At 37.0% G+C, this 18,054-nt stretch overlaps 1 protein-coding gene across 1 annotated transcript in view; it reads left to right on the top strand.

Moving 5' to 3' along the window:
• Positions 1-18,054, top strand: part of SOX5 (SRY-box transcription factor 5) — a 981,725-nt gene that overhangs the window by 309,854 nt on the left and 653,817 nt on the right. Inside the window, 1 exon segment of the mRNA XM_047740105.1 lies at positions 1,239-1,305. Within this exon segment, the coding sequence (XP_047596061.1) occupies positions 1,239-1,305 (67 nt within the window).

The raw sequence follows: 18,054 nt of genomic DNA, 5'->3' as shown, positions 1-18,054 counted from the left end.
AAACCATTTTCTAGATCAAGAAAATAAGCCTCTAAGAGGTTCAGTAAATTTCCAAAGACATATAGCTCTTCTGTCATAGGACCACTGATTAAACCCTGGGCTTTGGGGCACCTGGGTGGCTCAGCCAGTTAAGCGTTAGACTCTTGATTTCAGCTCAGGTTATGACCTCAGGGTTGTGAGATGGAGACTTGCTCTGTACTGGACATGGAGCCTGCTTAAGATTCTCTCTCTCTCTCTCCCTCTCCTTCTGCCACCCCCCCCCTCTCTAAAACCAAACCAAGGGTGCCAGGGTGGCTCAGTTGTTGAGGGTCTGTGTTCAGCTTTCCTGGGATCCAGTCCCACATTGGGCTCCCTGCTATGCTGAAAGCCTGCTTCTCCCTCTCCCACTCCCTCTGCTTGTGTTCCTTCTCTCGCAGTGTCTGTCTCTGTCAAATAAATAAACTCTTAAAAAACAAAAATAAAACCAAAATAAAATCCCCACACCCCCTAAAAAGCAAACCTGGTCTTTAAAACACTAGAGTATGACTATGAAAGAGCAACTGGGTATAAATAAAGTGTTTCTGCTTTTATTTTGCTGGTTTTAGTCATACCATTTTTAATGTAGAAATTATTCTGTGAGTTTGTAAACTTTTATTCTTATACAACTTACTGTCCTAGTATAACATAGCACTGTGCCTCATAAGTAATAGTCTGTATTTAATACATCTTAGTGCCATTTAAGATGTTTTCCATAATACTGTAGCTGTAAGTAATGTTGCCTTATAAGTGTATTTTAAGGTAACCATCAAGAACTATAAAGAAGGTTACAATTGCTTTTCTCTATAAAACTAGGCCCAGGGTTCATATTCATGCATGTGCTTATATGAATGAATTAATAATATAAAGATTTATAAAAATCTTTTTAATTAATACAGCTCCAGAATAATTGGTTACCATTTTTACACTTCAATTGTCATTATATCTTGACTGTCTTTTATAAAATTTGTTTTTCAGTTGTTCATTCATTATTCATTCATCAACCATTAACTGGCACAGTCTTGTGTATCTGACTGTGTGGCTGTGAATCTGATCTAGAAAAAGTTGTTATGATGAAATTATTTACTGTTTCTTCCAAAGTTTTGTAGTAGAAACTTTGTTTAACTCTATGATATTTGATTTTTCCCCTATTTTAGGATTACTTTGATTTCTCACTACTTTTCTTCCATTTATTTTATTTTTATTATTTTTTTTTTTTTTAGCCTTGCAGGAAATAGATAACATCAAGGACATCAGGAGAGGGAGAGATTGGACTGGGAGACTCAGCAGGTCAGGACATTTGCATTATCATTTGCTGATCATTCTTTTGCCATCAACTCTAGAGTTCTCAAGTCTCTTGCCACTTATCTCTTGGATGTGCTTGCTTGGTATGTTCTCAGTTTTGCAAACCATGACTAACACCTTTATATAAAAAGTCCAGCATTTGGGTTTCTTTTTTTAGGATTTGAAGATCAAAACGATAATTAAAATAAATTTTCAGGAATAGAAGAAAATATCTTACCTAATAAGTTAGTTAAATACCCTGATTTCTATAATTCTCAATAAGCTGTTTTTGAATGAAGATTTCTTGATAACTTTTCCAGAATCAAAACTTTAAACATATAACATGTTATTAAGTAATTGTAGTGACATTAAGTAATTGTAAAACACTTGGGTCATGAAAGTCATTTCCTTTCTTTTCCACTAAAGTCTGTGGGCTTGGATCCACCTCTAAAAGCTCTGACACTTTAGAGTCAATCTGTTTGCTTCCATTAATCTTAACTACTGAATGTTGACTACCATGTGTAAAGTGAAGGTTAATTAAAATCCAATTTCTATGTAAATGGAAAGATCCCAAAAGTCAAAGGGTGTACTATGAGCATTTGTCACCATTGTGGAAGGTTTAGTATTAGTCCTATCCCTTGGTAAGCTGAAGCCATGCTGGCCTTTGGGGTCTCCATTGCCCTGAGTGTCTCCATGAGTGACTAATGGGTTCGTGTTCATCTCCTGCTTCAGAGAAGTCTCCCAGTTGACTTGAACAGTGATTACATTTCTCAGTACAATTGCTTAGTTATTTATAGAAGCCTGGGGATCCTTTACCTCTCTTTCACGCCTATCACTTCCGCAACTCTCCTGGAGTGTAACTTAACTCCTCCACATCCAGGTTTCTTATAGAGCAACTCCCATTGGGCTTTTTCAGTTTTTGTAACCTGGAGGGATAGATGCTTTTGTCCTTCAGTCTGATCACATCTTTTCTAGTAAAAAGGCCTATTAAGAAAGGAGCCAAGCTTAAAGTTCCTCTGCCTGGATGATTCAGGGATTTAGTTATTTCTTAGCATTAGCATTAAATACTAGACAGATTATTATTGTTATGTATTGAGAGAACACTAGCCTCTGGCCTAAAGGAGAGATAATTTCAAGTATATCTTGATGCGGTGCATATGCTCAAGTCTCTGTTCTTAGCTAACTTAGGTATGAGTCCTGCAAAAAAGATGTATATAGAATGATATGTTTAACTGATTGAGTTTGTAAGTGTGACTGCACTGATTCTTGTAGCTTTGAGATTTCCTTTGAGCAATAATTTTACGAAGAGTTTTCTGGTGGTAAACATTTCCACATTTTCTGTTGACAAATATGATTTAACTAAACATTAACAAGAAATAAATTGAAGCCCAAGTGGTGGGTTTTCTTTGCATCCAGCTGAAATGTAAGTATTGACCTTAAATTGAATATACTTGTTGAGTTTTTTGTGTTTGGAAGCAAAATCAAAAACGAAGAGATGAACATCTCAGATCCCATAGCCTTGGGAGATAGAATCCAATCCAGTCTACCTGTTTTACAAACCTAAATTGCCACCCAGTGTCACATGAAATAGTAACAGAGGTAAATCTGTGTTTCTTGGTATGATGCAATCATACTGCATTATGCTGCCTTACAGATTATGGAATACACACAATTCTGCACACAATGTTATACACATACATAAAAAAAATCATCATTTGCCATGTCCACCAATTTATAATTTATAGAAAATACAATTGATACTAATTGATATAATATTTGACTTCGGATCATTTTGATATTTAAAGAAATCAAGAACTTTATTTTTTTTGTTTTTGCTTTTTTTTGTTTTGTTTTGTTTTTTTTGTAACTGTTGTTTTCCTGGAGAAGTTTCCTATTTGGCTGGATAAAATGGAAAGATGATTATCCATTCTTTCTTTCCTTCATGCAATGGAGGTTCTTATGCTCCTGAAGTTTTATTCTAGAGGAGGAAAACATAAAGTGAAGATTTAAATATACAGTTGGCCCTTAAACAATGTGGGAGTTTGAGGTGCTAACCCCTCATGCAGTTGAAAATCTGTGTATAATTTTTGATTGCCCCAAAACTTAACAAATTGTCTACAATTGACCAGAAGCCTTACCAGTACCATAAGCAGTCAATTAACACATATTTTGTATGTTACATATATTATATACTGTATTATTACAATTAAGTAGGCTAGAGGAAAGAAAATGTTATTAAGAAAATCATAAGGAGGACGCCTGGGTGGCTCAGTTGGTTGGGCAACTGCCTTCGGCTCAGGTCATGGTCCCGGAGTCCTGGGACTGAGTCCCACATCGGGCTCCCAGCTCCATGGGGAGTCTGCTTCTCCCTCTGACCTCCCCTCTCATGCTCTCTCACTCTGTCTCTCTCTCAAATAAATAAATAAAATTTAAAAAAAAGAAAGAAAATAACAAGGAAGAAAAAAATACATATACAGTACTATACTGTAAAAAATGTACATGTAAATGGACCCATGCAATTCAAACCCACGTTGTTCAAGAGTTATCTGTATATGTTAATGGGGATACGTACTAAGAAGTAAATAAAGCAGAATAAATAGAGAAGGATGGGAGAATATTTCAGATATTAAGTCTGAGGAAGGTAGTTCTAAGGAGAAAATGAAGCACAAAACTAAATGGAGAGAGGGAACCATATAGATATAGATGGGTGAATAGACACTCCTTACACTTGGTATGTTGAAAGATTGTCAAGAAAGGCAATGTGGCAGGGAAAGCTTAAGGAGATTCTCAACTAGGAGTTGAGAATGGGAAGGATGAAGTGGTGTCTATCATAGAGAGCCTGGTAGATAGCGGTAGGACCTTGACTGTCATTCTGAGTGAGATGGGAATCGTTAAAGAGATTTTAGCCAATAAGGGACATCACATGGCTCACATGTTTTAAGGATCACTCAGACTTACTGGGTATGTAAAGCATTCTAACATTTTCTCTTTTGGTACAGAATATAAATTATGAATGAAAATAGACTTAAATTAACAATGATCAGGGCAACATTATCTGATCAGGATATTGACTGATGATTGTGTTCCAGGAGCTAATGTTAAATAGTGCAGCTCTCATTTTTCTTTTCCATGTCCTTAATTTGCATAGTTCTTTTGAATTTGAATCATGTTTTTTGGCAGTGTATAATAACTTATTGTTTTAGAATAGGGACATTAATGACAATGATATGTCATATTTAAAAATTATGTGCATCTGATTGTTGCTTTGCATACTGATTTTCCCATTTGTTTGTCATTTATAATTCAACCAAAACTACATAGCTGTGTGTAAGTCCACAAGCAATCATGAATTTTATCTTCTATTTGTCAGGGAAGAGGCTTCAAAGTATGTCATAGCTTTATTGCGATTATCACATGATCTATTGGACTATTTATGAAGAGGAGATGTGGAGTATTAAAAAAAAAACTTAGTAGGATTTAGAGGGCATAAATTCTGGCATCAGCTCTGAAACTTACCAGCCAAGTTGGGGTCTTAGACATGTTTGTCTAGAAGTGATCAACACTGCTCCACAGGAGAAGCATACTGTTATCTTGGCAGTTCTTTTGCAATTGTTAAGCCAGTGTGCACATAGTAGATGGTAAATAAAAATTGGTTGAATTAAGAGTCACTTACACTACAGGTGGCCATTTTTAATATGAACAAGAAAATAAGGGAGATTATTTCGTATAAAGAACAGAGGAAAGGGGTGCCTGGGTGGCTCAGTGGGTTAAAGAACAGAGGAAAATCTCCATATTTATTTTCCTAAAAATTATCCATTGGAGAACATACTATTGACACTTGGAAGAAGAGTTGTTTCTAAAAATCTCATTACTATCCTGTAAAAGCATCAAAGTGAGTATAAGAAAAGGAATTTAAGGGTTGTCTTCTGTCATCAGTCTTGTGGCAGCAGTTTCCAGCTGCCAAATAATGGTTTACCTTAATATTTTCAAACCTTTAGACCAATACATTATATCTAAGCTTAGATTTCCATCATTTGGCTATCAGAATATTCATGCAATAAATGAAAATTTTTATTTGTTCTAAATTCCTCCCTTTTTAGTTATAAGAATCACCTTTATGATTAAATGAGGACTAAAGAAATTATTCTCTGAATTATATTCTAAAGAAGAGGGCCTGCCTACCTCAACTTCACATAGACACCTGCAGTCTTCCTTGAATCTAGGGGTGATTCGGGTCCTTCTCTGCCACAGGGAGTGCAGGAGGTTTTCCTTCTCTTAGAAGGACTAGTTCTTCCAACTGTGCTTATGCCTCAACTTCTTTTGGCAGTTCCAGAAAGATTCTTCACTCTAATAGCTTCAGCTTCTTTACTGGAAGCTTTAATATTTACAGGTGCTGAAGTTTCCCACCTTAAAATAAATTGACAAAAAGTTCCCTTTGACCCTACTTCTTCCTCCAGCCATCACTCCCTTCATACACATGTTTTCCTGATGTTTCAACTTCCTGTCTCCATTTTCTTTCTTCCCACCCACTCCCGGATCCTCTCCACTTCTATCATGCCAAGTCTTGCTAAGGAATCAGTTACTTCCATCACACTAAATCCAAATGACAATTTTTAGTCATTATCTTATTTGGTCCTTCAGTTCATTCAACTGCATGAATGACTCTGTCTCCCATCACACTTTTTTGTTTGTTTGTTTGAAAGACCCTTTTCTCTTTGCTTTTTGTTGGGAGTGAATCTGTTTTGTTCTCTACTATAACCGTAACACACCTTTCAAAGTGCTTTGCTTATAGCACATGTTGAATGAATTTAGATTGAAGATCCAATACCAATTATTATAATGTAAGATATAATGTCATAAAGAGTAAACAAGAGCTACCAAGTAACATTCTACAAGGGTTTGTAGGGAAGAGAAGGAAAGTTTTGTATGCAAGAGGGTACTTGAGCTGGGTCTTAAAGGATCCATGTGATTTTCCTAGCCGAGATCTTAGCTACAGTGGGAGAGGATAGGATTGCCTAGTATATATTTAGAGTCCTGGTGTCTGAAGTGTGTCTTTAGGCTTGAGTACGTTTTCATACAGCGCAAGGTATACAAAAGGGGAATAATGACTGTAAAGATATGTTGAGCTCTTTACAATATGAAGAGACTTTGCAATTCAAAGTCTAGAAAGAGAACTTTGGCTCTTTGGTGATTTCACTTTTAATTCAACATGATCTGGGAAGTTATTGAAAATTTTTGTTGATTTTTTTGATGATTAGGTCTGTGCCTTGTATTAATTAATTAATATGGTGGCAATATGAGGTTGATTAAAATGGGAGAGCTTACAAGGGAAAGAGAGGAGACCAATACAGTCATCATACAAGAGATCCATAAAGCCAGAGCTAAGACTAAAACACCTGGGGGCAAATATAAGCAGAAATTCAAAGATGGAAGCAGCAGAGTTTGACTTACGAGAGCAATAGGGATGAATTTAAATCTTGAGTAACTGAAATGAAAGCCATGCAAAACATGGATGTGGGAAATGAGAAAAAGGTAGTTGTTTTTACTTATTTACTTCTATTTTCGTTAGTGGAGAGACACAGATTGCTCTGAGAGTCTTAACATTTGAGATGCCAGTATTGATACACTGAAGAAGCATCCATGCAGACATTCAGGAACATGGCAGGAAAGTCGAGGATGAAGCTATATGAATTGAAACTTGACAGCACAAGTTTCCTCTTTAATGGAAGAAGGGCAACCCAAGCTGAGGGAACACCCTGAAAGACTAGGGGTCTGAATGTCATGTGGCATTTTGAAGAAAATCAAATGGAATCGTCAAAATACAAGAAACTCTGAAGTTTGAATTGTAGTTCTGCTGCCTGACAAGATGTGTGGTTCTGAAGTAGGCTTTGGTTCATTCATTCATTCATTCATTCATTTATTTTAAAGATTTTATTTATTTTTTGGTCAGAGAGAGAGAGCTCACACAAGCAGGCAGAGTGGCAAGCAGAGGCAGAGAGAGAAGCCAGCTCCCCACTGAGCAAGGAGTCCAGTGCAGGACTCGATCCCAGGACCGTAGGATCATGACCTGAGCCGCAGGCAGTGGCTTAACCAACTGAGCCATCCAGGCATCCCTCATTTATTTATTTTTAATCTCTGCATAGGCCTGGTCTGAGTGGCCTGCGAATAGTAAACACTAAATTCGGGCTGTATAGGCTCAATGGAATATAATCATTTCTGAATTATAGAATTTTTTTGAGGTATTGAAAATTACTCAGGAGTCCATTCATTTGATTATTCGTCCATTCATTCATTCATTCATTCGTATATTCTAACTGAGTATTAACCTGTGGCAGGCACCCTTTTATTCATATTGCCTAACTTTTTCTCCATCCCATTCTTGACTGGAATTTTCACTGGTTGAAATGAGCATATTATTCTCTGTCAGTTACAGGAAAATACTGGTTTAGATCTTGTCTCTCTATGGCATTGTGCCTTTTCCACAACTCAGACCAAGTCTCCTCTTCCTCAAGTAGGTTGGAGAAGCTGTGAAAGGAAGTTATGGAGACTATTGTTTTTACTTGTACAATAACAGGAAGTACTTTCATTGTGCTGATTCCCTGTAGACACATGAGTTAAATATTTAACTTGCAAATGATTTAAATCCTCCTCCTTAACGGTAGTTAAACACGCTGATGTTATAGAGATCTGACAAACATAACTATTATCATATGACTACTGAGAAGTTTTTGGACAAAAGTGCCAGTTAGAGGAAGGGAGCCCTATCCCCGGATGCTGAATGAGTGCTTGCCTGGGGTGTCCCCAGGAACAGGAGCTGACACAGGTGTTCAGCACAGTTGCTTACTGCTTCGCATCAAGAAAGATGGGGGGTTCTTAGCACTGCTGGTTTGTGGCACTCAGCATATTTGGCAGGCAGTCAGCCCTGGCTGTGGATTTCCCTGGGGAAAATAAAAGCCACAGGGGAGTCATCAGTGTGACCTTCTGCTGGGTAGTTGGCACACAGTTGCACCACAGGAAGGCTTTCAGTTGTCATTTTCTGAACGGGGAGATATCAGGTGCTGATGGAGGCTCCTCATTCCAGGTGGAAAGTAGAGAAGGAAAAAAAAAAATTGAGCAGAAGCTTACCAAATAATTCCCAGTCATGAAGCTTAACACCAGCTGATCTGCTGATAAAAAGGATTTTTTTGGTGGTGGGGGGGAGGGAGTTTCTTTGGTTCTGTAAGCACAATTATAAGCTTTCCTATTTAAGTCTGACCCATCATATTGAAATGCTGTCACTAGTATCATTAGCAAGTAAAGTGTTGATAACATAGTCAAATGCACAGCAGAGTTCTGGCTCTTAAGTGTCTGGACTAACTCCCAATATTAGGAATAGGAGTCAAACTGCCATCACTTTTCCTGTGCTAACAGACGCCCTGCCATTAGCAGTCTGAAGGCAATTTTAATAAAATACATAGCCCTGCTGAGTTGGTCTCAAAAGATAAATAAGCAATGCAGAAAAGAAGCTTTTGTTTAAAAGTAATTATTTAAACTATGCATTACAGGTAATTTTCTTTTACCAGTAAGGCAAATGCTATCAGAATCTCAATAATGATTTGGTGGCACTTATCTAAATAACGAGATATTGTCATTTCTAAGAGTTAAAGCATTGCTTTATTTTCACTTATATACAAAATGAGGGTGAATTGGATTCAGGTATCCTGTGCATGTGTTTTATAGTTTATACTACATTTTTTTGGGTGAACAGTGTTGTATTCTTAGACAGATTTATGGAAATGTAACAAGCTGGTGATAGAGTTCTGGGAACTGCAGACTTGACTTCCAAATACAGATTAGAACAGGAGGGCAAAGAACATCTTTTTATTTTTCCTTTGCTGTCAGAAAGGAAATCACATTTCAGTCTTTTAAAAAGTCTTTTAAATAAGATGCTTGTACATAAACCACAGTCCCAAGGGTATAATAAATGTGTGCATGGCTCAGAGGAGCCAAAGCTTTGTTTGCCAAAGGTAAAAAATCTCAGAAAGCTTTCTCAGAGTCTATTTGGAAACCATTAAAACCACCACCTTTCCTTTCCTTCTCGATTGTGACACACTGGCTTGGAGTCCTTCAGATAGAATTAGCTCTGGCCTCACAGTAGGCAAAATAAAACTTGCCTATATAAGTGTAATGGAAGGTGCATCAGGAAGGCTCCTATTTCCAGTTGCCATCCAGGAGAAAGGTAAGCAGGACATGCTTTAGAATGAGACAGACCTCAGTTCAGATTCTACACAAAGCCCAAGTTGGGTTTTTTCCCCCCATAATATAAGCACCATAGACAAGTTATGTATCTTTTCCAAGTTGTTGTTTTCTCATCTATAAAATGGGGTAGTACTAAAACCAACTTTGTATGATCGTTATCAGGATGAAATGAGACAATACATGTAAAACATAGAGGATGTCATATGGCATAGAGGAAGGACAGAAGAAATGTTTCTTTTTGTTTTAGTGATCTTTTAACAAAATTTCATCAGGGTTATATATTGATTGTGCTAGGAGTTGACATAAACATATTGACCAATAAATTCTAATGTAAGACAAGCATGTAAGCAGATAACTAATACTGTTTGCCAGTTCTAATATTGGTATGGTACTTGGGGACATGAAGGATGCAGGGCTTAATGTTGGCCATGGGAAAATTACTGTAGAATCCTGGTTTGTTGAGGTTTCTAAGTGAAGATGCTAAACTATATACTTCTATCCTGATCTGTTGTGATGAAAGGCTGCCATTTTTTTTTTTTTTAGTGATTTTTCCAGCTCTTTGTTCTTTCTGTTCTTCTTCCTTTACAGTTATGTAAACCTTTTCTTTGATTTTTAGTACCACGGTTAGATAATATCTATAGTCAGAAGATGTAAACACAAATCAACCACTCAAATGCTTCTCTGCATCTGTCCTAAAATGATATGGGAGAAGAGATAAAAACACAAGCTTTATTCTCTTACATTGCTGATGGGAATGAAAGTCGGTACAAATCCTTTGGACAATAATTAGGCAAAATTTAACAGATTTACATAGACATAACATTTGACCCAACAATCCTATTTCTAGGAATTTATCCTGAAGACGCACCTTCAATAGTATGAAAATCCCAAGCTCGAGGTTATTGATTGTGGCATTGTTTATAATTGTAGGATATTAAAAACTACCTAAGTGTTCATGTATAGGAGAATAGTTGAGTACACTAATACACTATGGCATCTCCATATAATGAGTTATCATGAAATTGTAAAAGTAGTGAATAAATACAGAGTAATTTTTCAGGCTATACTGCCAAATGTAAAAAGTGCAGAAGTATATTACCTAGAATGAAAGGGAAATAAGAAAATATACTTATATCTGCTAACTGGGGCAAACAGGTGAAAGAAACACCAGAAACTCATGAAATTGATTACTGGGGGGTGGGTTAGGCTCAACAAATGGGGACTGAGAACATGGAAATAGGGTGGAAGGGTGCTGGGGCAGTGACACTTATATGGATGCTATTTATCTATCCATCTATCTCTCTGTTTTTGTCTAGTTCTGATTTTTGGAGCTATGTTAATGTTTCACATTGATAATTCACAAAAATAAATAAATAATTAAAATGAACCAGGGTGTTCAGGAACCCCCACATTAAAAACAAATGAACAAAAATATCTAGTAAACTTAAATATATTTGTAAGAACTACAAATGAATGGAGGAGGGGAGAAAAGAGCTAATTTGAGTAAGTTTGCCAAACAGACTTTACATGTTAAGATTTAAAAAAAAAAATTGTTCTCCGATTAGAAAATTTGTTTTCACACGATATGGATTAATGACGGGTTTTTGTAGGACTCAGAGTTAACATTTCTAAAACTGCTTGATTTTTTTTTTAAAGATTTTATTTATTTATTTGAGAGAGAATGAGAGAGAGATAGAGAAAGCTAGCACAGGGTGGGGGAGGAGGGAGAAGCAGATTCTCTGCTGAGCAGGGAGCCTGATACGGGACTCCATCCTGGGACTCCGGGATCCTGACCTGAGCTAAAGGCAGTCATTTAACCAACTGAGCCACCCAGGTGCCCTGAAACTTCTTTAAATGGTTCATAGGATTGTGGATAATGATGGCTATTTTTCTTACCATAAAAGAAACAAAGAGGGCTAAAACAAACCCTGTGGTGTTGAATTGGAATCTGAGATACCAATAGGAACTCAAGGTATGTGTGTGTGTATATTCAAAGTATGTATCGCAGATATACAGATAAAAAAATAAGTGGTTGTGTGTGTGTGTGTGTGTACTTGTACTTATATATCCCCTACCTCTATATATCGAGAGGCCTAGAAGCAATAATACCTCAATATTGATGAGCACAATTAGTACCTAGATTTTGGTTTCTAAATACCATTCTTAAATAAAAGAAACCAATAATCCTTATAGAAATGGATGTTTCTAGTACCAGAACAGGAGAAGTATATGATAAGAAACTGGAACATCTTATGGTGCAAGAAAGTAAGGAAAGACTAAAAAGTGATGGAAACACATTGAAAAAACACATGAGCCAATGTAAAGTAGCTCCTAATGACCACATCTAGGACATTTGAGCAAGAAAATAATGGTAGTTTTGAATTATACTCAGTATAGTTCGTGAAACTTTAAAAGGATTGAATAAGTAAATAAATGTGGGAGAGAAAAACTCTTTTATAAGAGTAGAATGCCAATTAATAACTCTAGAAAATGATGAAAATAGAAAGTAACCATCTGGTAAGCATAGTAATAATCATTTCAGGCAAGAATCACCACTGGATAGTAAATTAATGGTCAAAATGTGATGATAAATAAGATACCTACATAGTGTTAAAAAATCTCCTCTTAAAATGTTTATTATTACAAAAGGGAAAGTAGTAACCTTTCAGGGGAAGAACCTGGCAGGCACCACCTAAAACAAGCAATCAAAGTCAACATCACTAGTAATGGTATGTATTGGCATCACATGCCACTCCTGTGATTCACTGAGAAAGGCACAAAAAATCATTTCTGTCACCATGTTTCTTGCCAAAAATGCATTGTATGGATTTTTTCTTGAGGAACTATGAGATAACTCAAATTAAGGGATATATTATAAAATAACTCAGCAGTATTCTTAAAGAGTGTCAGGGTCTTGAAACACAAAGAAAGACTGAGAATTCTCCCAAATAGCAAGAGACTAAGAAGACACGGCAGCTAAATATTGGCTCATGGTCCAAGAAAGAACATTAGTGGGACAGTTGTTACAATTTCAGTAAGGTCTGTGGATCAGCCAGTTGTATTAAAGTTAATTTCTTGGGTTTGGTAATTGGACTGTGGTTTTGTAAGATGTTAACATGTGAGGAAGCTGGAAACTCTACTATTTTTGCAATATTTTATAAGTATGAGATAATTCCAAGATGAACTACTAAATTGAAAAAATAAAAAAAAAGTATGCCTTCAGTAAGATGTATGCATGTATTATCCATCCTTCTTTATTATCATAAAGACTTTGTTGTATGAGAGGGTAATCAGTAGGCTCTAAGAAGAAAAGAAAAATTGTAATAGAGTGGTAAGTATGGAGCATTATGAATTGGGTCTTATTCTCTTAACTAGCTCTGTCACACACTGTGTAAGCCTTGAGGGTACTTACTATATCTTTGCATTTGCTAGTCTATTTTCCAATAAAACAGAGATAATGATCTTAGCAATATGGTTTCTAATTATTCACGCCAATGGAGGAGAGCAAAAATGTCGAGTATGGAGCCCAACAACAATAATTTTAAGCACTCAAGTGGAGATCAAGATTAAATGTCAATGAAGAACCAAGTGTATTCTGGTAGGTATAAAACTCCAGATTATGAAACTATTTCCAGGGACAGAAGACAGAGCTGGTGCATTCAGTCCAGTGGATGTGTGTGAAGAGCTCAGTAGTCAGACAAAAGCTAGAAAGGAATTACAGGCACACTACACAGCTAGTCAGTCAGTCAGACTCTGAGAGTCCAGATTCTTAAAAGTTAGACACTGGTCTGGTGACCTACATCTCCCCAACCTTGATGGTGCCACTGGAGCGGGGGCAGTACTCATTAATGCTCTGTGACAGCATTAAAGGACTAGGGTCAGGGAACAGTAGCAATGTAGAGTTGCACAGAGTTCTGTCTAGATTGTTTTCACATATATTCATATTCAAAAATTTCATGCTCAACATGAAATTACATGCTGTTAAATAGTTACAAGATGTAGGCAGAAGGATCAACTTCATTATCTATGTTTTTAGAGATAAAGAAAGTCAGATTCAGTGTTTCCATAATCATATATAGCTAATAAGTACAGAAAGGATTTGTACTTTAGACTAGGGTGTTCACCTGAGTTTATGAACTTTGTTCTAGCATCACAGACTCCTCCCCCCCATATTTACATGAAATTCTTGTATATAAGATTTTTCAGGTGCATTTTTTTTTCTGAGGCAAGGATACAGATCACTTGATTCTATCAGATCTTCCCAAAGGGTCTGTGACTTAAAAGAAGATAAAGATTTTCCTTCCACACTAATGTACAATATGGCGTGGAAGTATTTTTGGGACTTGGGAATACATAACTCTTACAGTGCATGTACTCAGGAAACAGCATTATCAATAGCATTTAACAGAGTGATTGTAGGACTTGCCCAGAATCCCAAGAGTTAGTGCCAGAAATAAAACCAGAGCTGCAGTTGCTGACAGCCAGGGAAGTGATTATCCTATTGATCACATTTATGAGTTATGAATTGTCTTTGATGCAGATAGTTCTTTGATAGTCCAGCACCAACCAGGAAGACTGGAGGTCTGCTTCCCAGGCTGCGTAGCACTCGGTGGAGAAGCCAAGTTCTGTTGCTCTATTGAGGCGTTAGTTAGTATTTTGAGCATTAGGGTGATTTGAGTAAAATTCTGTAGATTGCTATCCTGGGGAGACAGGAGCAACAGCACAGTTATCTTACCTATGTAGAATGGAAAGCAGTTTAAATTCGGTAGAAGCCTTGGGGTGCATGTTGAGAGTATCATGTCGTTCAGCACCTGAAAACCTCTCCCAGGTTTTAGCTTCCTGAATGAATCTGGAATTAATTGGACAGTTCCTTCTGTCCAGCAGCAGTGCACTCTTTCCTTTGAAGAATACATTAAATGATGTCAGTCTTTATGTGACTTTGACAATTTGCCAAAAGTTTGTGGTAGCTGCTCAGATATGCAGATACTGTCCCATTGTCCCTATCTATGAGTGTGTGTATTGCCATCGCGGAGTAGATCAAATATTTTAAAAGTATTCAATTCTTTACTATTAGAATCAGAATCCCTTGACTATTACATATATTTGATTTCCAAACCCAGGATTTATGAAAGACTTAATATTTAGACTTGCTATAAAAACCATATAAAATTTAAAATTTCATTTAATCAGTAATGATTTAGAGAGTAATAGAGAATCTAAGAGCTGGATAAGGCTTATCTAAGTCACTGATGTTGTAGACAAGGAACTGAGGCTCTGAGAGGTTAAATTTTGCATCATTTTACACAGTTAATAAGTGACAGAGCCAGAAAAAGAACCCAGATTTCCTGATTCCTGGCTCAGTTTTCATTCTACTGTGGCATGGTGCCTCATGACACGTATGAGCTTAAAGCAAAATTGTATTTGTTGAAATGTATGAAAAGTGCTGTGGATCTTTTGATGATGTTTTCTGGAAGGAATGAGGTCATTCTGTCCTTGATTTTTTTTTCTTAGTTGTACTGTAAAATTAATAAGTTAATAATAAGTATTTATGTACCTCAAATTAATAAGGTTCTACTCATTTTTTTTTTTCTCCTCAACAATCTGCCTATAGTTTTGGAAAATACCTTCTTGTCTCAGAATAAAAGCATGCGTACCTTTGAGTTGCTAGCGCTTGAGTTATTCACCCATTAAGTGACTAATCTAAAAAATCACCTCGTCTGGTTAGGTGTACTAGATTGCAAATGTCTTTTGATAGTGCTGCAGTGGTAGTGTAGGGATTTGCAACTGGCAGGCAGGAACTGAATTGCCATCATTTGGCTTTAGCAGGAGTTAGAGTCTTGTCTCCAACATAAGCATGAGCCAAGGTACTGTCTCCTTTTTTCTAATTTTAGTTGGAACCATTGGCACTGATCTTACCTAGACAGACTAGTGTTATTTCTACCCAGCACAATCTGCTGGCATGGGCTCTATTCCAAGCCATGCATTTGAACTTCTCCCCTGGTTTACCAGAGATATGATTGGATGTAGAGGACAGTAGTTTTCACCTTTTTCATTAGAAGGCATTCTTTCAGATGTAGAGATTCTAAGTTTAACGGGTTCACTCTATGACTCAGAATTGACTCTTGTGACTGAAAATTGCAGTATGCTTTCATTGTGGGTCATGAAATCATTATTCCAACATTTTGGTTCTGGGACATGGATATTGATATGTTTAACTGATCGAGGGTAGGAGGAAGGATGAGAAGTGATGTCTGCTTTCCGGCCCTTACTGTATGCTCTCTACTGGAACAAATGAGTTGTACAGTTGTCCTGTCATGAGCTCTAGTCATGGCATCCATCCCTGCTGGCCTCTCTCACAACCTCAGTCACCCTGGCCATGCTGTGGCTCCCAACTGCACCCCTTTATCACACAACCCTCAGTGAGACCCCTTCAGGCTGTCAGCACCTTCCCTCAGCGAACTCCCATACCATGAAGGATCAAACGGGTTATCACAGTCTCTGGAGCCTTGACTCACTATGCAGCCATCCCTGTACCCTTTTCTCCTTACTTCAGTTTGTCATGGGATCTCTGCGAGGTCAGACTCACAGAGTGCCATTTGGGCAGCCAGCCACAAGTCCTCATTTTGCTCAGAGCTTAGATGGAAAGGGATTTCCAGTGTTGCCCATCTCGCCCCAACCTCTTCAGTCTAAACGTGCCCTGTGTGGTAGGAGTGCAGGTCACCTCACATTAGCTTTTGAGGCCTCTTCCCACTGTCACTCTACCTCTTCCCTAAATTAAAAGAGCCCCAAACACCCAAATCTTTAGCTATTATGTATGAGCAGTAATTTTCTATATGTAAAATCTGAAGTTTTTGTTTTTTTTTTTTCCTCTGGTTCCTTGTGACCCAAATGAGAAAGACAATACATGGAATGGGGAGAGTTGATGCATCAGGTTATGATTTCCTATATCATCACACAGGGGACTCAATGATAGACAGAAAAGATACAGACTGCCCTGGGGGCTCAAGGTGAGCTCACATGGAATTTATTAGTTTTTGTTGTAGTTCAAACCAATAGATATAAACACGTCCACAAATAGAGAGATTCTGATAAACAGCTAGACAATATGTTTAAATCTTATGTAAAGGAAGGCTTTGAAGTGTATATCACATCCTGAAGATGTGGATGAAAAACAGCAAATCATTATCCAAGTAGAAAAGAATGTCATAAAATTGAGTCATGACTCTTCTCTCTCTTTCTTTCTTTCTTTCTTCCCACCAAAATTTTTCTGTTCCCCTTTTGGGTGGAAGATCTGTGTTCCCTTATTGCTATATCCTGTTGGTAACTTTTACCTACTTTTCAACCGTGATTAAGATGCCCTCTTACAGTGTGAGCAGCCCGATAAGACTAATAATAATAAAAAATAAAAATTAAACATTTAGACCTTGGTTTATATGGTAGCCCTTAGGGAAAGGTGTCACTTTTATTCCCATTTTACAGATGAGCAAGTTGATGTAAGCAGAGTGCAGACAATCCAAAAGCACATGAGAAGTGGGTAGACTAGTACCTTATCTGACACCAAATTCTGAATCCCTGTCACTTAGGAACTGTATAGTTTCAAGTAACCTGAATGACATTGGTTTGGATGAGATGGGAGTTTTTATTATTTTATTATTATTATTTAAAATAAGCCATAAATATTCCTTTGTCATTGGTCTCCTCTATAGTTATGTTTATTATAATACACACATCCACTGTTCTATGACTCCTAAATAGAGTATTTTCTATAGAATATTAAGCAAATATTTAGCACAGACCTGTCTAGGAGGGGGGTATTAAATTAATCTGGAAATGAGGAACTGAAACATCACCTAAGTTCAGAGACAGTCAATGCTCTAAAGCCCATCTCCACCTTCAAAAATGCTAATTGACAAATGGTTAGTTATTCAGATAGAAATACTTTCCTTTAGGATAGAGCATTTTGAATTGTGTATCTTCCTCTCTATGCCTGGGGAAACAAAAATTGCCGATTAGAATTGTATTAGCAGGGAACGGTATGTTTCAACTTCAAGGGACTAAAATATCATGAACTTATTTATTTCTTTGTGTCCTAGTGCTGGAATATAAACAAGAGGTTTGCATTTAAGCGGTGAGAGCATATTGGCTGAAGACTGAGTAAATATAGTGTGTGGGTTCTTAACCTGATTGACCTTTCTTTGACAAAAACTCACCTTTGTCTTCTCTGCTACCTCAGTTTCTCCATTTAGAAAATGCTGTCATATACTCAGGACTTGCTTGTGGAGTTCATATCTTAAAATATGTCACCAAATGATAATTGTAGTAATTCTGACTCAGCGCTACCTCAGTGTTACTCTGTTTTTACACATGTCTGTAGTACACTGTTATTGTTTTATTATGTCATTATAATGTGGTTAATATGTAATATTGTTTTGATAACAAACTGATTTTCAACTGCTTTATATATAAGAACCATGTGCTTCAAAGAAGATAGTTCAAACTTGGGCCAAACCAAATAAA

This window comes from Lutra lutra, chromosome 8 (assembly GCF_902655055.1).
Source record: "Lutra lutra chromosome 8, mLutLut1.2, whole genome shotgun sequence".
NCBI lineage: Eukaryota > Metazoa > Chordata > Mammalia > Carnivora > Mustelidae > Lutra > Lutra lutra.
Note: the sequence above shows the minus strand (reverse complement) of the source record. Positions and strands in the feature narration are given on the sequence as shown.